General features: G+C 49.0%; 2 protein-coding genes across 10 annotated transcripts in view; one reads left to right on the top strand and one right to left on the bottom strand.

Moving 5' to 3' along the window:
• Positions 1-180: 180 nt before the first annotated feature.
• Positions 181-952, bottom strand: Mrpl41 (mitochondrial ribosomal protein L41). Its single transcript, XM_048347018.1, has 2 exons — positions 818-952; positions 181-717 (listed from the first exon to the last, which is right to left on the bottom strand). The coding sequence occupies exon 2, from the start codon at positions 707-709 to the stop codon at positions 302-304; it is 408 nt and encodes a 135-aa protein (XP_048202975.1). The 5' UTR covers positions 710-717; positions 818-952; the 3' UTR covers positions 181-301.
• A 474-nt stretch (positions 953-1,426) lies between these two features.
• Pnpla7 (patatin like phospholipase domain containing 7) overlaps positions 1,427-21,296 on the top strand; it is an 87,680-nt gene continuing 67,810 nt past the window's right edge. For 4 of the 9 annotated variants that reach the window (XR_007211039.1, XM_048346944.1, XM_048346954.1 and 1 more), the window contains exons 1-8: positions 1,428-1,839; positions 4,020-4,094; positions 4,187-4,274; positions 4,691-4,770; positions 6,036-6,127; positions 6,286-6,426; positions 7,532-7,691; positions 16,506-16,586. Coding sequence is in view for 7 of the 9 variants with exons in the window: in XM_048346944.1 (XP_048202901.1) it covers positions 1,810-1,839; positions 4,020-4,094; positions 4,187-4,274; positions 4,691-4,770; positions 6,036-6,127; positions 6,286-6,426; positions 7,532-7,691; positions 16,506-16,586 (747 nt within the window). In the remaining 2 variants the exon portion in view is untranslated. Of the gene's footprint in view, positions 1,840-4,019; positions 4,095-4,186; positions 4,275-4,690; positions 4,771-6,035; positions 6,128-6,285; positions 6,427-7,531; positions 7,692-16,505; positions 16,587-21,296 lie in introns of all 9 variants that reach the window. The other 5 variants (XM_048346922.1, XM_048346930.1, XM_048346913.1 and 2 more) reach the window with 2 other exon arrangements.

Raw genomic sequence — 21,296 nt, 5'->3', positions numbered from 1 at the left:
ACCACTAAACCACATCCCCAGCCTCTGCTTTGGTTATTTTTGGGGGAGATTTCACACTTAGGTCCTGATCCACTTCAGACTTCCATCTTCCCACATATGCCTCCTATGTGATTACAGGTGTGTGCCACTAAGCCCAGCCTTGAGATACACTTTCAATGACCATATTCTAGACGCACTGTACAGGGTACCAAAGGCCTTTAATAAGCAAGAAGAGACTGCCCCATACTTCCCCAGAAACTGGTGATCTGAGGCTGGGTTAGTATGGACCCCGGTGGCGACAAGCCTGCGGTTACTGAGCTTTCTAGCGTGGGAAATTCTTGGGATACAGCTGGAAGAGTTTGCCTTCCTGTGTGGGCTCAAAGCCGTACTTCTCAAGGTGGTCGGGATCGAAAGTGCCTTCTTTAAAGTCCTTTTCGATAGCAGGTGCAACTGCTTCCAGGAAGAGCGCCCGGGCAGTCAGCGGCGTCTCCGTGCCAGCGGGGGTGCGGTAATTCACGTAAGGCTTGAGCTTGAAGCCAGTCAAATCTGGAACCACAAATTCTGGCACCATTTCCTTTATCTGCACGAACTTGCGACCGGGGGCGAGGATGCCGGTTCTCTTGGCTCCCCGGCTCTTGTAGAAGGTGCGCGGCCCGCGCTTGCTCGTCCACCGGCTCATTCGGTCGGCGCCGCGCACCAGGCCCTGCGTCACTGCCGTCAGGAAGCCCATGCTGCGCCCTGCGGAAGGAGACGGCTCACAGGCGGGCAGCGAGGGTCGGGGTGGGGAGAACCACAAGGACGGGTGGGGCGAAAGCGGCGCCACAAGAAGCGGACTGACCTGGGCAGTGGCTCTAGCTCGGCCTGCAGCCCGGCGCTCCCTCTCGGCTGCGGACGGCTCGAATTCCGGGACTGAGCGCCGCGCCACTCGGCGACACCGGAGCACTTCCGGCGGAAGGCCGCACTGCGAGGGGGCGGGACTCCAGGGGCTCAGCCAATGCGTGCAGAGCCTCGGGGCGTCAGGAATGCGAGCGGAGGCACTCGTTTCCGTGCGCCGCGGGGAGGCTGGCTCCGGCCTAACGGTCTCTTCTCACGTGCGCCACGACGGGCGCGGCAGCTGCACCTCAGGCCGTGCCTGGTGGTCTGCCGATGGCCCGGTCAGTGACCCGCAGTGTACACCACGCCAGGGCGTAGCGCGCACCCCTACGTTCTCTTGTGGTCCCGGCACACCGACCCTCAGCTCTGCCCACGTGCCAACCTCAGCTCCGTCCGCTTCAGGTTGGGACCGCCCCTTGGTGGCCACGCCTCCTTCGTGACCGGCCCGCTGAGGTCCTCCGGGAGGCCACGCCGCCCACCGGCCACGCCTACCGCCGCCCTCCCCGCTGAGGCCACGCCTCCCCCCGCCCTCCCCGGCGGCCACGCCTCCCACCGCGCTCCGGGCTGAGGCCTCCGGCCTTCGGCACGCCCGGGCGGGTTCGCTGGCCGCCTCTCCCTCGGTGCCTCCTCCGTACCTTCGCCCGCCGTGCCGGGTTCCGGCCGTCACCCTCTCTGCTCCGCTCTGTTTCCAGGCGGCCGCTGGAGGCCCCGGCAGGCCCCGGCCGAGCAACCCGGGAGGGGAGCCCGAGGCTGGACGGGCGCCGGGCTCGGTGAGGGCTGTTTACGCGCGACCGTGAGGAGCAGGCGACGCGGGACAGCGGTTCCGGGCGCGGAGCCCGCGGGCCTCCTTCCACCGAGACGCCGTCTGCGGCGAAAGAACTGGGACGGCCGGAGCCGCGCCGTCCTGCCCTCCCCGCCGGTAGAACCCGGGCCTCCTGGGCTGTCGTGCTTTCGGCCATGCCAGAGGAGGACGGTGTCTGCCCCCCGGTGAGCGCGCCCTGGGTCGGTGAGAACAGGCCCGGAGGACCCTCACTGGGTGAAGAGAAGGGTTCTCGCCTTCCTTCTTCCTCTTATTATTATTGTTTTGGGACAGAGATTCGTTATATAGCCTAGACTGTCCTCCACTTGTGACCCCCCCTCCCTCCGTCTCTGTTTTGGGATTACTGGTGTGTACCACATGCCCCCGGCAGAACTTCTTGAAGATTCGGAGTGTGGAGTGATAGCTTTGATCTCATCTTTTCAGAGCTCTGACGCTTGTTGCTAGACAGCCATCAGTATTTCACAGTGTGGAGAGTGTTTTTTTTTTCTTAAAGTTGCAATTGTTACTTCCTATTTCCCCATGAGTCTGCTTGCTTTGCTTAGGTTCCTTTTCACAGTCCAACACTGGCCAGAAAAATCTGAGATGCCTCATGTCAATAACTGTGTACATAGGCCTACCCTTGGGTTATATGACTGCCTAGGGACAGAGGAACACACTTGGAAATGCAAGGTGTGGTTAGAGTGTGTACATGTAATTTCTTGAGAGCTGAGGCAGACAGAATGGGAAGGAGGCTGGGTGCCTCAGTTCTCAAGCACCAGTCCACATATTGCACAATGGCATTGTTGACAACACAGTTCACATGTGTGAGGGTTCATAGGATGGTATTGCTTTGTGAAATTGTAGCTGTCTTAGTTTACTCTCTGTGGCACTCACAGGGATGAAGTCACTGAAGGAGGCTTTGTTCTTAAGGGAGTCTCAACTATATTTAAGCCACGCTTATGGGATTGTGTTTTCTGGGTCACTAATGCAATGTCCTTGAGCTTGAGTGTGTTGGATAGCTGTATCTGAAGCCAGCCTGTCTAAAGGCCATCTGAAGGGCTTCTGGGGAATAGGCCAGCTTTCTTCCTTGGCCCCTCACTCACCTCCCTGCCCCTAGCCCTCTTTCTTTTTTTTTTATTTGGCCAGTCCTGGGCCTTGGACTCAGGGCCTGAGCACCATCCCTGGCTTCTTCCTGCTCAAGGCTAGCACTCTGCCACTTGAGCCACAGCGCCCCTTCTGGCCATTTTCCATATATGTGGTGCTGGGGAATCAAACCAAGAGCTTCATGTGTAGGAGGCAAGCACTCTTGCCACTAGGCCATATTCCCAGCCCCCCTAGCCCTCTTTCTCCCCCTCCCTCTTGCCAATGGAGCTGGCCCATGGACTTCTTTGGAATGATGGGACAAGCAGACTTCTCAGATATTTCTTCTATGGCATTTACACTGTTGGTATTGGATGTCTTCAAAATCCAGTTGATTTCTCCCTTGTGTGTTTTTTTTTTTAACTGTATGTGTGTGTGTATGTGTGTGTGTGTGTGTGTGTGTGTGTGTGTGTGTGTGTGTGTGGTACTGGGGCTTGAACTCAGGGCTGGTGCACTGCCCCTGAGCTTTTTTTCTCTCTCAAGGTAACACTATACCACTTGAGCCATGGCGCTCCATTTCTGGTTGTTGTTTTTTCCCAGTCCTGGGGGGCTTGAACTCAGGGCCTGGGTGCTGTCACTGAATCTCCTTGTGCCCAAGGCTAGTGCTCTATCACTTGAGCCACAGTGCCACTTCCAGCTTTTTCTGTGTATGTGGTACTGAGGAATTGAACCCAGGGCTTCATGCATACTAGGCAAGCACTCCACCACTAAGCTACATTCCCAGCCCCACTTCTGGCTTTTTGATGGTTAATTGGAGATAAGAGTCTCATGGACTTCCCTACCTAGGCTGGCTTTAAAGTGCAATCTTTAGATCACAGTTGTTAGGATTGCAGATATGAACCACTGGCACTTGGTTTCATTTTTACCTTTTGAGACTGAGTCTTGGTGTGGGGCTTAGGCTGGCCTTCAGCTCCTGGGCTCCAGTGATACTCCTGCTTCTTCTTTCCAAGCAGCTGGGATTAAACTGAACGCAGGCCTAGGGAGCCTCACAGCCTCCTCAGGGTTTCTGCTCCCTCAGTGTCCTTGCAGTGGGACTGATGACCTTAGTGGCATGTTGCTCTCTTTGTGTGTCTTGCAGTGGGATTGAGCTTAGTAACTTGTAAAAATTGCTTCTCTGGAATTTCCAACATTGCTGACTTCTTCCTTAGTTCCTTATCCCTCATACCCTGATCAAAGTCAGGCTGGGAAGCCAGGCGAGTGCTCTGCCCACATACTGCTCTTTTCTTAGGCTGGCTTCTGTCTGGGCACCACCCTGTGTTCGTGGGGGCTTCAGTTCCTGGAAGAGCATTCACAGTCCACGATGGTAACAAAATACGGGTTTTCTGGGGGTGGACCCTGGTGGGCTTGAAGTTGTAGTTGCTGGGCTGAAGCTGCACTGTCTTCTGTCCTGCCCAGCTTATGGGGATTGCAGTTGGAGCACTCCTGGCCCTGACCTTTGCTGGCATTGCCATCTTTTTTGTGTACAGAAAGGTTAATGGAATCCGTGAGTATCTTGTTTGGGACCCTGGGGAGAGGGCGGATGGTTGTGTGTGTGTCCTGTAAGGTGTTTTGAACTCCTGGTGCCTGACTTCAAGGCATCTAGATTTGCTGGAATCTGGTGGCCTGTTTGGGTTCAGGCTGAGGTTCTCAGTCTGTCCATAGCTGTTTCTGCCCCATTGTCCGAAGTTAGGATGCAGTAGAAGAGAGATTCCTCCCTCAACTGAGATGAGTCAATCAAGAACCCAGCTTATTATACTTCCTTTCCATGACCTGCACTTTATATTTATTTGCAGTGCTGAGGATGGAACTCAGGACCTTGCACTGCACTTTACTTTAGCTCCAGCAAAGTTTACCATGTACCCACTCATGGCTGAGCTCACAGACCTGTCACCTCACAGCATCCCTTCCCTCTTCTCACAGGACAAGCCCAGTCCACCCCTCAGTACAGATTTCGGAAGAGGGACAAGGTGATGTTTTATGGCCGGAAGATCATGAGGAAGGTAACATACACACAGGACATGGGTTGCACCCAGGCTTCCTCCTGAGCTGGCCTCTGTAGGATGGGGACCTGATGTTTGCCAGGTTTCTGAGCCCTTGGTCCCTGTAGCTACTTCTCCTCGTGTTCTATGGCCTCTGCTTCTGGATGAAGGATTTGGGGGATGTTGTAAGTCATGCTAAGTGTTACTAGTCTCCCCTAGCCAAACCCACCTGGCCTGGATATCAGTTTGGGGAGGACTTGTGCAGAATGACATCAGGGGTGGGCATCTGGCTTGAAGTACCTGAGCCTGCTTCCACAAGCGCCAGAACAGAAGGTCCCTGGGCTCTCAGCAGTACAGTTGTGTGTGTTAACAAGAAAAGAGGATGGATAGCTACTCTTTTCTGGGGACAAGGTGGGGGGGTCTGAGAGCCTCTGCCCTGAGGTTTGTTCTCTGTCAGGATTCCCGAAGTTGATCTACTGAAGGAGACTAATCCTCTGGGGAATGTGGGGCTGCAAGTCACTAACGAAGACATTTCCCTTTGGTGAAAGCTATGTGGCCCACTTTTCAGTACCTATGGTAGTTCTGGAACCTTCAAAACACAGATCCTAGCCAGGTGCTGATAGCTCATGCCTATAATCCTAGCTACTCAGGAGGCTGAGATCTGAGGATTGCAGTTTGAAGGCAGCCCAGTCAGAAAAAGTCCTTGAGACCCTTACCTCCAGTTAACCACCAGAAAACCAGAAGAGCTGTGGCTCAAGTGGTAGACCTCTAGCCTTGAGCAAAAAAAGCTCAGGGACAGCACCCGAGCCCTGAGTTCAAGCCTCATGACCCACAAAATAACAAACAAACAAACAAAAAAAACCCAACCCCCAAACCAAAAACCCCACAGATCCTGATCTACTTTGCATTGGGGTTCACATCTGGTAATGAGCAAGCAGGCTAAGTTGAGCTCTTGTTTGCCTATGGCCAGCTTTGCCATGGAGGGTTCCTCCTGGCCTCCCCATCACCACTCCTAAGTTTTGCAGAAACATCAGGCATGGAGCCACAGAACTCTGAATGCTTGTCTCCTTTGATGCTGTGGATGTGTGTGGCTTTGTGCTGTTCTGGGTCCACACTGGTCCTCCCTGTGCTGTGGTGGCAGTGTCCCACTCAGGGAGTAGCTAAGTGGGTGTTGGTGCAGTGAACCCCAGGGCTGCTACCAGGACAGTGGAAGCCCATGGGCAGGCTGGGGGCGGAACCCTTCTGGTCCCCAGATAAGCAGCTTGTCCTCTCTCTTGGCTCCTCAGGTGACCACACTCCCACACTCACTGGTTGGGAATACAGCTGCAACCCGGCAGCGGTACAGGAAGAGGACCAAGGTGCTGTCTTTGGCCAAGAGGTATTGGGGGTGGGTACTGTGAGGTCAGAGGATTCACACACTGCCCAGACTTTCCCTACTCGGCAAAGATGAAGCTGCCCAGAGCTTTGGAGAACTCAGGGCACTGGTTTAAGATCCCTTTGGATCTTGCTCAAGTTGAATTTGTCTCTGCTTCATAGGATTCTCCGATTCAAGAAGGAGTACCCCACCTTGCAGCCCAAGGAGCCCCCACCCTCCCTTTTGGAGGCTGATCTCACAGAGTTTGATGTGAAGAATTCTCACTTGCCATCAGAAGTATTGTACATGCTGAAAAATGTCAGGTAAGAGAGAAGATGGGTCTAGGAGGCCCTGCAGCAGCAACCCTGAGTCATTACAGAGCCCATCAGTGGTAGAGGCCTTCACCAGCCTCTCACTGGACTGTGCTTGGCTTGGCTTAGCTTTCACATGTCAGGTGGTGGTTGTCAAAGCCCGTCTCCTTTTGGCCTCAGAACTGTTGGAAGTGTGGTGTTAGTGTGGTCAGTGGTAGTGGGGTGTTAGCATGGTCAGTAGTATTGAGATGCTTAGCACAGCCAGTGGTTGTGGGGTGCTTAGCACGGTCAGGATGCTTCTGGGTCAGTGGGGCTTTGTGGTCTGCTCACCTCTTCACCTGTTCTATTTAATTCTTTCTTAATGTTTTCATCTTCAGTGGCAAACTGAGAGCAATTGTAAAAGTCTGGGTAGACCAGAAGCTCCAAGTCTGGGCTCTGTTTCATATCTCTCCCTTTTCCCCTTTCTGATATGAGCAGACACATCGTGGCTTGGTGTTATAGCCTTCTGTCATTTTTGTGTCTTGATCATAGCTCAAGAAGTACTTTGAATGGGAGTCTCAGAAGTTTAAAATTCTGGGCTGGGGATATGGCCTAGTGGCAAGAGTGCCTGCCTCATATACATGAGGCCCTGGGTTCGATTCCCCAGCACCACATATACAGAAAATGGCCAGAAGTGGCGCTGTGGCTCAAGTGGCAGAGTGCTAGCCTTGAGCAAGAAGAAGCCAGGGACAGTGCTCAGGCCGTCCAAGCCCCAGGACTGGCCAAAAAAAAAAAGAAGTTTAAAATTCTGATTTTGTTTTGAGACAGGGTCTTTGTATGTAGTCTACTTTGAACTCACTCTGTTGCCCTAGAACTGGCCTAGAACTGGCTGGCCTAGAACTCAGGATGTTCTTTTCTGAGACGTCTGAGATTACAGGCATATGCTACTATGTTAGCCTAGATATTAAAAATCCAGTTTGACACTGATGCCAGATAGCCTGGGTTGTCTGCATGGATCTGCTGCTTTGGCCATGCCATGTGGGGAACGTTGCCTGTGTCCCCTCAGCCTTTTCCCAAGGCTTTCTCTCACCCTGTCTTCTCTGGAAATATGTCCCATGGTACATTCTGCTTGTTTCAGAGTCCTGGGCCACTTTGACAAGCCACTGTTCCTGGAACTTTGCAAACACATGGTCTTTGTGCAGCTGCATGAGGGAGAGCATGTCTTCCAGCCAGGAGAACCAGATACCAGCATCTATGTGGTTCAGGATGGACGGCTGGAGGTCTGCATCCAGGATACAGTGAGTTGGGGCTGAGGAACTTTGGGAGGGGACTGAGGCTATGGTGTTTTTACTTAGTCACCTGTTATCTGAAAACTTGGAATAGCTTCCATCAAAACGTTGGTGCAGGGCTGGGAATGTGGCTTAGTGGTAGAGTGCTTGCCTAGCATGCATGAAGCCCTCGGTGTGATTCCTCAGTACCACATAAACAGAAAAAGAAGTGGTGCTGTGGCTCAAGTGGTAGAGTGCTAGACTTGAGTAATGAGAAGCTCAAGGACAGTGTCCAGGCCCTGAGTTCAAGCCCCAGGACTGGCAAAAAGAGAGAGGGGAGAGAGGAGAGAGAGAGAGAGAGAGAGAGAGAGAGAGAGAGAGAGAGGAAGAAAGAAAGAAGGAAAGAAAGAGAAAGAAAGAGAAAGAAAGAAAGAAAGAAAAAGAAAGAAAGAAAGAGAGAGGGGCTGGGGATATGGCCTAGTGGCAAGAATGCTTGCCTCTTATACATGAGGCCCTGGGTTCGATTCCCCAGCACCACATATACAGAAAATGGCCAGAAGTGGCGCTGTGGCTCAAGTGGCAGAGTGCTAGCCTTGAGTAAGAATAAGCCAGGGACAGTGCTCAGGCCCTGAGTCCAAGCCCCAGGACTGGCCAAAAAAAAAAGAAAGAAAGAAAGAGAGAGAGAAAGGAAGGAAATGTTAGTACAGCTGGGTGCTGGTGGCTCACGCCTGCAATACTAGCTACTCAGGAGGCTGAGATCTGAGGATTATGGTTTGAAGCCAGCCTGAGCAGGAACGTCTGAGACTCTGGTACCGCTAATAAACTACTCAGAAAAAGCTAATCCAAGGAGGAAAGATGGCGCCGTCACAATAGGGAGGCACCCCAACTCGCTCCAACTGAATAGTGAGCTGGGAGCTCCAGCACCCAACACCCCATCAAGAATCCAGCAATGGTTGGGGCTGGGGATATAGCCTAGTGGCAAGAGTGCCTGCCTCGGATACACGAGGCCCTAGGTTCGATTCCCCAGCACCACATATACAGAAAACGGCCAGAAGCGGCGCTGTGGCTCAAGTGGCAGAGTGCTAGCCTTGAGCGGGAAGAAGCCAGGGACAGTGCTCAGGCCTGAGTCCAAGGCCCAGGACTGGCCAAAAAAAAAAAAAAAGAATCCAGCAATGGGGCTGGGGATATGGCCTAGTGGCAAGAGTGCTTGCCTTGTGTACATGAGGCCCTGGGTTCGATTCCCCAGCACCACATATACAGAAAACGGCCAGAAGTGGCGCTGTGGCTCAAGTGGCAGAGTGCTAGCCTTGAGCAAGAAGAAGCCAGGGACAGTGCTCAGGCCCTGAGTTCAAGGCCTAAGACTGGCCAAAAAAAAAAAAAAAAAAAAAAGAATCCAACAAACTCAACAATCACAAGCAACAGAGAAACACAGGAAACGAAGAAGAACAAAAAAAGAAGAGCCTATAACATGCACGGAGCCGGAAAATCTCCGGGGTACCCCTCCTCCCCCACCCGCTGACCCTGGCCCGAACAGGGACAGGCTGGGAAAGGGGACCCGGTGCTGGAAAACCAACAGCCGAAAAGTCACACTAGGAGCGCAGAGTTCAGACAGCAGGAGCTCCACAGACCCCAGACTGAGTGCAGACCGACCGAGACAGATGGCGGCGGCGAGGCGAGGAACCAAATGGCCAGTATCAGATGTAAGCAGCAGGGGAACTGGGCGGTGCAGATGGGGAGAGCCGGGACCACCACCACCAAACGACCGATCGCCACACCCCAGCACCACAGCCCCGAAAAGCCCACAGCAGCGCGGGACACACACACAATCCAGGAACAGTAAGTTCCCCATTACCCCCACTCCCATCGGGAGACCAGCTCTAGCAGAGACCCAAAACCTACAAAGAAGCTAGAGCTCCCTACGCTGAGGGAACAAAGGAGCCCCATATCTGGCGGCTCTAGGACCCTCCAGCCCCTGGGACGACACGGGAATTAGCAGAGGCGGAGCAGCGCCCAACAAGGGGACCGGGAAACACCCTAGTCAGGCAGCCCCCCAAAGCCCCAGCAGAGGAGCCTGAATCTGGCCGCACCGGCCCCGCCCCCTCCCCAGCAGGGGCCCGGGGACTGGTAGGCATTGGAAGCCCCACCTGATGAGGCACCTGGTCCTCGTGGACTTTTTGAACAACAGTCACAGGCTCGCTGGTGTGCAATACCAGCACAGCAGGGACACCTGGGCCTGAACACACGCCCCCTCACAGCGGAGGCGCAGAGTCTGTGGGCACCAACCCGCGCCTGGATGCTTGATCCGACCCCCACAGCAAACTTGCGAGAGGGCACAAGCACCCTCCAACAACTCGGGGCAGCACGCTCCCCAAAGGAAGCACTAGAGTGCACACGCATGTGGCCCCCCCCCCCGGAGGGCCAGCGTGGGCCAGCGTGCTAGCCCTCCAGCAGGAGGATCTCTTGCCCACACCCCCGCGGGAGCGCACAAGCGGGCAAGCTGCCCCCTCAGCAGCAACACCCGCTCTGATAGGTGCATTCCGCACAGGTGGGCGGGCCGCCCCTCAACAGCAACACCTACTCCGACAGGAGCAATCCACACAGGTGGGCGAGCCACCTCTCAGCATCAAATCTCAATCTGAGAGGTGAGCTCCTCTGACCAAGGTACCGAGTGGAAAAAAGAACCAAAGAAGAGAAAAGCCTCCATGCCACGCTGAATCAGCGACCCACAAACCCCCACCAGGGGCACGCTAGGGTCAGTACAACACAGCGGAAGGACACTATCCTGCAGAGACACAGAACCTACCCACCTCCAAGTGCAGTGCGGGTGACCACCCCAGCAATGACCGAGAGGGTCACACTCACCCATTGAGCAGTAAGGTTCAACAGCCAAACTCAAACCCAGAGCCAGGACACAAACAAGTCTCCCACTGACGGACCAGTGGGAACCAGCACAAAGCAAACCCAAGGAAGCCGCCTACAGATCTCCAGATGCGCAAATCACAAAGAAATATTACAAATTTCATGAAAGGGCAAGCTAACTCGCCAGCTCCAAAAAGTATGACCGAAGAGGAGATGGAGAATAAAAAAACAACTGAGGCTATGATAGCAGAAATGATGGAAAGCCTCAGGAACAAATTCAGAAAACAATTCCAGGAGTTTAGAATGGAAGTCTCAAAGGACCTTCAGGAAGTCAAGAAAGAAATGGAAGCAAAAATAGATACAGTGCAAACCTCCGTTAAAGAAGACCTTAACATCCTGAGAAGCGAAATGCATGAAAAAATAGCTTTAAAATACAACTCTTTAACGGAAGAAATTTCCACGATCAGAGCTGATCTGGCAACCATAAATAGCTCCCTGACATCCATAAACTCTACACTTGAATCCACAGCACAAAGAATTGACCATATTGAATCCTGAATCTTGGATGATGATGCAGCCAATAAGGACCAGAAAATTACCACACTCCAAAAAACGGTAAAGCTCCAGGGCAGACTAATCCAGGAACTAGTGGACAATGACAAGAGATATAATCTGAGCATAATTGGAATAGAAGAAGGAGCCGAATACCAGAGCAGAGGGCTTCAACATATTTTCAATAAAGTGGTTGCAGAAAACTTCCCCAATCTCACAAGGGACCTCACCCAGGTAACTGAAGCCTATAGGACGCCTGGCAGACGGGACCCTAGAAAATCCTTGCCCAGGCACATAATAATCAAGACTTCAGATCTCAAGAATAAAGAGCAAATTTTGAATGCAGCCAAAGCGAAGAAAGAGATTTATTACAATGGGAAAAGCATCTGAATAACAGCAGACTTCTCCACACAAACCTACCATGCATGAAGAGAGTGGAAGAACACCATCCAAGTCCTACAGGCCAACAATTGCCAACCCAGAATTAGATATCCAACGAAACTAGAATTCATATTCGAGGGAAAAACCAAATCTTTCCATAGCAAAGAGGATCTAAAGGAGTATGTGAATAAAAAACCAGCCCTACAGCGAATTCTAAGAGGGGAATCCCACCCAACAGAAACCGTACAGGACACACAGACAGAAACAGAAAGAAACTACAATAGCCAGAGCCCAACAGAAAGAGCAGCTCACTAAACACAAGAAAAAAAAAGAGAGGAAAACATCCTAACAGGAAAATGGAAGAGGAAAAAACACTCTTATCCTTGATCTCTTTGAATGTAAACGGTATAAACTCTCCAATAAATAGGAGCAGACTGGCAGAGTGGATCTGCAAACAAAAAGTTGCCATCTGTTGTCTACGAGAGACCCATCTTACAGCAAGGGATAAAAACAGGCTCTGAATGAAAGGATGGAACAAGATCTTCCAAGCAAATGCACCTACCAAAACGGCAGGAGTAGCCATCCTGATCTCAGACAAGCTGGACTTCTCATTAAAATCAACTCAAAAAGACAAAGAAGGACACTACATTTTAATACAAGGAAAAATCCAGAATCAAGACATCATGGTGATAAATGTATACTCACCGAACAAAAGAGGCCCTACATATGTCAAGCAAATTCTCACAGAACTACAGAATAAGATAGACCCAAACACATTCATAGTGGGAGACTTTAATACCCCACTCTCTCCAAGAGACAGATCCAACACCCAAAGGATCAGCAAGGGAGCTGAGGACCTAAGTAACACCATATCCCAAATGGATCTGACAGATCTATACAGAATCTTCCTCCCTACAGAGACCCAATACACCTTCTCAGCAGCCCATGGATCATACTCCAAAATAGACCATGTCATAGCCCACACAAAGAACCTCAGCAAATACAAAAGTATTGGCGTCATCCCATGTGTTATATCTGACCATAGTGGAATAAAGGTAACCCTCAACAACAACGGTTACCACAGAGGCTATACACAGTCTTGGAGGCTAAACCCCCTCACTGTTATCTAACACTTGGGCCACAGACCAAATTAAGGATGAAATTAATAAATTTATAAGCCACAATGACAATGAAAATACATCACAAAGAAACCTCTGGGATACAGCTAAGGCAATACTGAGGGGCAAGATCATTGCCCTCAGCACTCACATTAAAAGAAGGGAAGCAGAGCAGGTGAATAACCTCATGATGAAACTAAAACAACTGGAGAAACAAGAAATGATCGAATCTAAAATGACTAGGAGGAGAGAGATCATAAAGATTAAAGAAGAGATAAATCTGATTGAAAATAGAAAGACCATTCAACAAATAAATAAGACTAAAAGCTGGTTCTTTGAGAAAATAAATAAAATTGACAGACCCCTTGCAAGACTTACAAAAAAAAGAAGAGAAGAGACTCATATATGTAAAATCAGGGACTCTACCGGAAAAATTACAACAAGTACACATTATATTCAAACAATCATAAGGAACTATTTCCAGAACCTCTAACTCACTAAAAAACAATAGTTTTACAGAAATGGATCAATTCTTAGAGAAGTATAAACTGCCCAAACTGAACCAAGAAGAAATAAATCAACTAAATAAACCAATAACTTACAGTGAGATACAGGAGGTAATCAAGAACCTCCCAACAAAGAAAAGCCCAGGCCCAGATGGATTCACCAACGAATTCTGCACAGCTAAGGACATAGCCACCAAACTAGAAAGACAGCCAACCATATGGGAAAGGATCTTTACCAGCACAGCAACAGACAAAGGCCTAATATCTGTCATCTACAGAGGACTCAAAAAACTAAGCCCCTCCAAGCCCAATAAACTAATTAGGAAATGGGCAAAGGAGCTAAAGAGAGACTTAACAAGAGAAGAGATAAAAATGGCAAAGAAACATATGAGGAAATGTTCAACATCCCTGGCAGTAAAGGAAATGCAAATAAAAACAACCCCGAGATACCACCTCACTCCAGTTAGAATGGCCTATACTCTGAACTCAGGCAACAACAAATGCTGGAGGAGGTGTGGGGAAAGAGGAACCCTTCTCCATTGCTGATGGGAGTGCAAATTAGTACAACCACTTTGGAGAACAGTATGGAGGTTTCTCAAAAAGCTCAACATAGACCTACCCTATGACCCAGCCATACCACTCCTAGGCATCTATCCTGAATAACAGGTCCCAAGATATCAAAAAGACATTTGCACTTCCATGTTTATTGCTGCACAATTCACAATAGCCAAAATATGGAAACAACCCAGATGCCCCCTCCACAGATGAATGGATCCAAAAAATGTGGTACCTATACACAATGGAATACTACATAGCGATTAGGAATGGTGAAACATTGTTATTCGCAGGGAAATGGTCAGAACTTGAACAAATAATGTTGAGCGAGACAAGGCTAGAACACAGAAAATAAAGGGGCATGATCTCCCTGATATATTACTGTTAAGGAGTGGGAGGGATACTGTAGAGACTAGGTCTGTGATACCAAAAAGTTCTTGTCAAATGGTATATCCCACAGGTTTGGGTCAGCAACCCTACATTATGTAACTAAAACCAAACAACCAAACAACTACTCAACATATAAAGGTCAAAAATAGACCTCTCAGTGGATCACAATAGCTCAAAAGCTATGTATGTACGTTCATATAAGACTATTGTCGACATATTGTATACTGTCGACATTACATTTAAAGCCCTAGGCAAATTTTCTTTGGCGTATGCCACATGGCTACTGTATATGTTTTTGGTACACTGTGTATTGTATATATGTCTACCTGACTTAGGAAAGGGAAAGAAAAACAGGGTGTAAGATATCACAAGAAATGTACACACTGCCCTACTATGTAACTGTACCCTTTTTGCACAACACCTTGTCAAAAAAATTGTGTTTAATTAATAAATAAATTACAAAAAAAAGGAGAAAGAGTTGTATTTTAAATCTATTTTTTCATGCATTTCACTTCTCAGGATTTTAAGGTCTTTTTTTTTTTTTTTTCTTTTGGCCAGTCCTGGGGCTTGGACTCAGGGCCTGAGCACTGTCCCTGGCTTCTTTTTGCTCAAGGCTAGCACTCTGCCACTTGAGCCACAGCTCCACTTCTGGCCGTTTTCTGTCTATGTGGTGCTGGGGAATTGAACCCAGGACCTCATGTATACAAGGCAAGCACTCTTGCCACTAGGCCATATCCCCAGCCCTTTTAAGGTCTTTTTTAAAGGAGGTTTGCATTGTATCCATTTTTGCTTCCATTTCTTTCTTGGCTTCCTGGATGTCCTTCAAGACTTCCACTCTAAACTCCTGGAATTGTTTTCTGATTTCGTTTCTGAAGCTTTCCATCATTTTTGCTAACATGGCCTCAGTTGATTTTTTTATTCTCCATCTCCTCTTCAGTCGTGCTGCTTTTTGGAGCTGGCGAGTTGGCTTGCCCTTTGATGAACTGTGTTACATTTCTTTGTGATTTGCGCATCTGGAGATCTGTGGGTGGCTTCCCTGGTTTGGCTTTGTGCTGGTTCCTGCTGGTCCGTCAGCGGGAGCCTTGTGTCCTGGTGTCCTGGCTCTGGATTTGGGTCTGGCTGTTGAACCTTGCTGCCCAATGGGTGAGCGTGACCTTCTTGGTCCTGGATTGTGTGTGTGTCCCGTGTCGCCATTGGTCCTTCGGAGGTGGAGTGCTGGGGTGTGGCGAAAGGTCATGGTGGCGCCCCCGGCTCTCCCCTCTGCACCGCATGGTTTCCCCGCTGCTCATGTCTGATCCCGGGCTGTGCGGTCCCGAACTTCCCATCGCCACTGTGTGTCTTGGTCCGCGCTCTCCCTGGGGTCCGTGGAGTCCTGCTGTCTGGACTCTGCGCTCCTGGTGTGGGTTTTCGGCAGTCGGTCTGCCGTTCGCCTGGTCCCCTTTCCCAGCCTGGCCCTGTTCGGGCCAGGGTCTGCTGGTGGGGTACCCCCGGAGATTCTCCGGCTCCGTGCAGGTTATAGGCTCTTCTTTTTTTTCTCCTTTTTGTTTCCTGCGTTTCTCCACTGCTTCTGGCTGCTGGTTTTGCTGGGTTCTTGATGGGGTGTTGGGTGCTGGAGTTCCCAGCTCGCTATTCAGTTGGAGTGGGTTGGGGTGCCTCCCTACTGTGGCAACGCCATCTTCCTCCTCTAGCCCGAGATGACATTTCTATGCTAAATTGCCAAAATTTATTGTTTTCTTTCTTATTTTGCCTAAAGGAAAATTATATTGAAGTTAAGTCTTATTTTGCCTAGAGGAAAATTATATTAAAGTTCCGTAATTTTTAGCTGGGCTCCAGTGGCTCATGCCTGTAATCCTAGCCTCTCAGGAAACAGATCTGAGAATTATGGCTTGAAGCCAGCCTGGGCAGGAAAGTAAACTACAAAAAAGCCAGAAATTTAAGTGTGGTTCAGGTGGTAGAGTGCTAGCCTTGAGCACAAAAGCTCAGGGACAGTGCCCAGGCTCAGAGCTCAAGCTCCAGGACTAATTAAAAAAAAATCTGCAGTTTTAACTGATAGTAACTAAATTTGACCCTCAGCCTTTGCCATCCCGCAAACCAATTTAGGATTTATAAACTTTTGCTTGAAAACTTGCCTAACATGGATGAGTGGTAGAATTGAGGTGTTGTGACTGTGTTGGGTAGGGTTTCTTTTTCCTTTTCCCTCCCTCCTTCCCTCTTACCCTCCCTCCCTCCTCACCCACAGGTAGGGTTTATTATTTGTCTTGTTTTCCTCATTTTTCCCCCATTCTCTTCTTTTAAGCTATTGTATCTTTAAATCTTCTGATTTAGATAGTCCCTCTTATAGTGCCTCTTATTTCACCTGAGGTGTCTACTCTATCGATGGAGGAGAGGGCTGTTTCCTGGCCCGGCTGGGTGCTGGCTGGGCTTCTCCACCAGCCTGGTAGACAGATGTCTCTCCTGGACTGATCACTGTTTGCTTTTCACAGGATGGCACTGAGGTGGTGGTCAAGGAGGTTCTGGCAGGGGACAGCGTCCACAGCCTCCTCAGCATGCTGGACGTCATCACTGTGAGTACCCGTGCCTGCATCTGCACCTGACTGCTCCTTGATCAACCATTGTGGCCTTGTTTTTTCTGTCTTGCTTGAACAGCAGTTCTTTACAGTTAAGGACAACTTCTCCACAATGACATGAGGGCCTGGCACTCACTTTGACCTAAGTGGCTAAGGCAGCAGCCATGGTAGCATTTTCAACAATATATTTCAAGCAGCCAGACATTTGGTTAAGGGGTTGGTTGTGTCAGCTCAAATTTGTAATCCTCCTGCAAAAGTGCTCCTTTGCTGCTTTTGGTTTACTCTGAGGCTTTTACTTGATTTTTCTAGGCTGTATTACAATGTCTTTAGAGTAGTTGACAACCTTGGCTGGAATGTCATTGGTCAGGCTGCACCAAAAATCCAGGGACTTTATATAGAATTTTTGTTTGTTTGTTGGTTGTGGGGCTTGAAACTGGGGCCTGGATATTGTCCCTGAGCTCTTCAGCTCAAGGCTAGCACTCTATCACTTGAGCCACAGAGCCACTTCCTTTATATAGAATCTTATATGGAGCCTGGGTGAGAGAAACACTGTCATCCATCTCTGTGGTACTGGGTTAACTTCATCATTTTCTAAGACTTCTATTGAATTTTTATTTATTTATTTATTTATTTATTTTTTTTACCAATCCTGGGCTTGACTCTGGGCCTGAGCACTGTCCTTGAGCTTCTCTTGCTCAAGGCTAGCACTCTACCACTTGAGCCCCAACACTACTTCCAGCCTTTTCTGTTTATGTGGTACTGAGGAATGGAATCCCGGGACTAGGCCACATTCCCAGCCCTTTCATTGATTTTTTTTTTTTTTTTTGTCAGTTGTGGGACATGAACTCTGGGCCTGGGCACTGTCCCTGAGCTCAAGGATAGAGCTGTTCCACTTGAGCCACAGCACTACTTCCATTTTTCTGGTGGTAATTGGCGATAAGAGTCTGGGGGCGGGGGTCTCATGGACTTTCCTGTCCAGGTTGGCTCTGAACTAGGATCCTCAGATCTCAGCCTTCTGAGTAGCTGGGATTACAGGCTTGAGCCACCAGTGCCTGGCTGTCATCGTATTTTTTATCCCGAGCTCTCTTTTTGTTACTATTTGGATTTTTTAAAGAAACATGTCATTCTTGCTACATGAATAAAGATGAATTTTTTTGTTCTCCCTAACATGTCTCCAGCTTTCCTGAGTTTCTCTTTGTAGATTTTGGGCCTTTTCTTTCAGATCAAGGGCTTTCCTGTTCCTAGCAGTCCATTTGTGTGTGAGTGGAGCTATCCAAACCTGTGCAGATGTATCTCATGGGTGCTAGCAGCTAGCAGCCAGGCACAGAGGGCTTCTACTATGTAATTTCACTCATACAGTTCAAATCCAAGTTGCTGGTACATACTGGGAGGACAGAGGCCAGCCCATTTTTCCTCTGAGAGGCCTAGTGGTAAATTTTTTTTTTTTTTTTTTTTTTTTGGCAAATGGTTGAACTCCAAAAACTATGAGAGAGCACTCGGCCTTATTTCCCACCCACGGGAAATGAAGGCGTACCCTCGTGGACTTGCGCTAAGTTGAGGAAAGGTTGCTGAAGCCTCCCCTCCCCCCATATCCTCACATGTTACCAGGAGTGGGGGAAGAAGGCACCAGGGAAACGCCTCGATGGTGGAATGCGTCTCAAAATCTTTAATAGGGAAAGGGACTTATATAGAGGTGATGGCGGGAAAGAAAGGGGGCTGGCCAAAGGGCCAGTCATAGGCTAAAGACCATGTCCATCAGGTGATGTCATGAAACTTCCTTTGTGGGCGGGACAACCCCATCATGGTGGCACGCATGTGTTCATCCCTCAGGGGCGGGGGGGGGGGGGCTTCTTTTCCGGTTGAGGCCGGAAGGTGGGAGGGGCTCCCTCCCACACTGTCCCAGGGCTGGGGGAAGGGCAGTGTCTCGCTCTTGGCACCCTTCCCCCACCAAGGCCAAAACAGTCCCCAACACCTCAGTACCACATAAACAGACAAACCTGGAAATGGTGTTGTGGCTCAAGTAGTAGAGTGCTAGCCTTGAACAAAAGAGGCTCAGGGGCAGTGTCCAGGCCCTGAGTTCAGGACTGGCAAAAAAAAAAAAATTCTCTAGTCTCAGTGTCAGCTCACAAATAATGAGAGCAGGATTTTGGCAATAACGAGGAAGATTTTTAATTTTCCAGGCAAATTAATTACTACAGTGGACCAGCATATCAAAGGATTATAGTCTTGTTCCAAGGAAGAATATAGGTTTTTAGATATGTGTGTGTGTGTGTGTGTATGTGTATGTGTATGCATGCACATACACGTGGGTGCATGAACACTGGAGTTTGAACTCAGGGCTTTGAGCTCTCACATAGCTTTTTTGGTTCAAGGTTGGCACTCTACTGCTTAAGCCATGCCTATAGTTCTGGCTTTTTGCTGTGTTAATTGTAGGTAAGAATCTTGAAGAATTTTCTGCCTAGGCTGGCTTCAAGTATGATCATCAGAGCTCAGTCTCCTGAGTGGTTGGCATTACAGGTGTGAGTCACCAATATCAGTGAGCCAGCTGAGTATCAGTTAATAAGGGAAAGCCCAGGAGTTTTGGGCTTCCTTGTTTTTGCACCTTACCAGTGCCATGTCTTGTTGAGTAAGGCTTCCTCCCTCCCTGGGCCTGGAGGTAAGGAGCAGGAATTATGGGAGAAAGGAGAAAAATGAGAGGACAAGGTAAACTTCAGTCAGTGAGCAAAGCAAGCTGAGTAGTGAATGAGATGATTTAGTTATTAGGCTAAACTTACAGCTGCAGGCATTTTGTAGGTGTCTTCTCCTGTTACTTTAGTTGTCTCAAGTGCTTCCACTTTTCTTTCTTTCTTTTTGCGGGTCCTCAAGCTTGAACTTAGGGCCTGAACACTGTTCGTGAGCTTCTTTTGCTCAAGGCTAGCACTCTTATCACTTGAACCACAGCACCACTTTTAGCTTTTTCTGTGTATGTGGTACTGAGGAATCAAACCCAGGGCTTTATGCATGCTAGGCAAGCAGCACTCTACCACTAAGCCACATTCCCAGTCCAATGCTTCCACTTTTTGAGCCTCTTGTAGGCCCTGCTCCAAGGATCTTGTTTCTCTGTCTTGGTTATCCATTCTGTACTCCTCTGTCCCATCCAAGTACTAACCAGGCCCGACCCTGCTTAGCTTCCCAGATCAGATGAGATTGGGCGCGTTCAGGGTGGTATGGCCGCAGACACCCCTCTGTCTTAGTTATCTCTTCTCTACTTTCTCTGTCTTGGCTTTCTGCTCTTCAATTTCTCTGTCATGGTCATCTGTTTTCCATTTTTTCTCTCTTGGTGTTTTGCTCTTGTTGGAGGATTCTGTGGGCCACAACTGTCACTTTTTTTTTTTTATAGCATCTAAAATTTTGTTGGCATTCCTAATCTGCTCTTTGCTTTTATCCTTTTTTTCTTTTTTTTTTTTTATATGAGTGTGTGTATGTGTGTTACTGGGGTTTGAGCCAAGGGCCTTATGAGTATTAGACAAACATTGTATCACAGAGCTCCATCCCAGCCCCCCCTCTTTTTTTTTTCAGCCCACATGCAGTTATGTACTCCAGGTGTCTTCCAGTCTTTTATCTTTTTTATTTTGGTGGTACCAGGCTTAGAACTCAGACCTCCTGCTTCACTCCCTACAGCCCTTTTTGCCCTGGTTATTAAGATAGTGTCTCACTTGGCCTGGGCCTGCACGTGGCCCACAATTCTCTTATTATATACTTCCCTCCATACTTGGGATGACAGACAAGTGCCATTATGCTCAGCTTCTTCCATAGAGATGGAGTTTCATGAACTTTTTGGCCTAGGCTGGCCTCCTGTATAGTTGAGATGACAGGTAAACATCACTGTGCTCAGATACTGCTTGAAATGAAGTTTTATGAATTTATTGCCTAGGTGGGCTTGAACTATGATACCCTGGATCTGTGCCTTCCAAGTCAACTAGGATTATAGGTATTAACTATGATGCCCAGCTGTTCTGGTAATGTTGAGATGGAGTCTCACTTTTTTGCCTGAGCTGGCCTGGTCTGTGATCCTCCTTTTTACTTATTGCCATAGCTGTGATGATAAGCATACGCTATCACATCCATATTTTTTCTGTTGAGATGGGGTCTTGTGAACTTTTTTGTCTACTCTGGCCCGGAACTGCTGTCCTTCCAATTTTAGCTTTTTGCATAGGTGTTGTGATATGTGTACAATACTGTTTCTAGATACTGGTTGAGATGAGCGTCTTGTGAATTTTTTTCCTGGGCTGGCCTCAAAATGTGATCCTTTGCCTTCCAGGTATCTAGGAGTACTGGAATGAGCCCACTGGCACCCAGCTTGCTTTTGTCTTAATCCTTAGAGGTTTGTATTTTTTTTTTTTTTTTTTTTTTTTGCCAGTCCTGGGCCTTAGACTCAGGGCCTGAGCACTGTCCCTGGCTTCTTTTTGCTCAAGGCTAGCACTCTGCCACTTGAGCCACAGTGCCACTTCTGGCTGTTTTCTATATATGTGGTGCTGGGGAATCGAACCCAGGGCTTCATGTATAGGAGGCGAGCACTCTTGCCACTAGGCCATATTCCCATCCTGGTTTGTATCTTTTTAAAAATGCAGAGATGAGCATACATATTTGAAGAGGGAAAAAGATGAACATTTGCCTTCATCTACCTATTCTTTTTCATTTACCTTCTTTAATGGGAGTTAGGCTTCT

This window comes from Perognathus longimembris, chromosome 1, assembly GCF_023159225.1.
Source record: "Perognathus longimembris pacificus isolate PPM17 chromosome 1, ASM2315922v1, whole genome shotgun sequence".
Classification (NCBI taxonomy): Eukaryota; Metazoa; Chordata; class Mammalia; order Rodentia; family Heteromyidae; genus Perognathus; species Perognathus longimembris.
The sequence above is the reverse complement of the archived record's forward strand: the minus strand, read 5'-3'. Positions and strand labels throughout refer to the sequence as shown.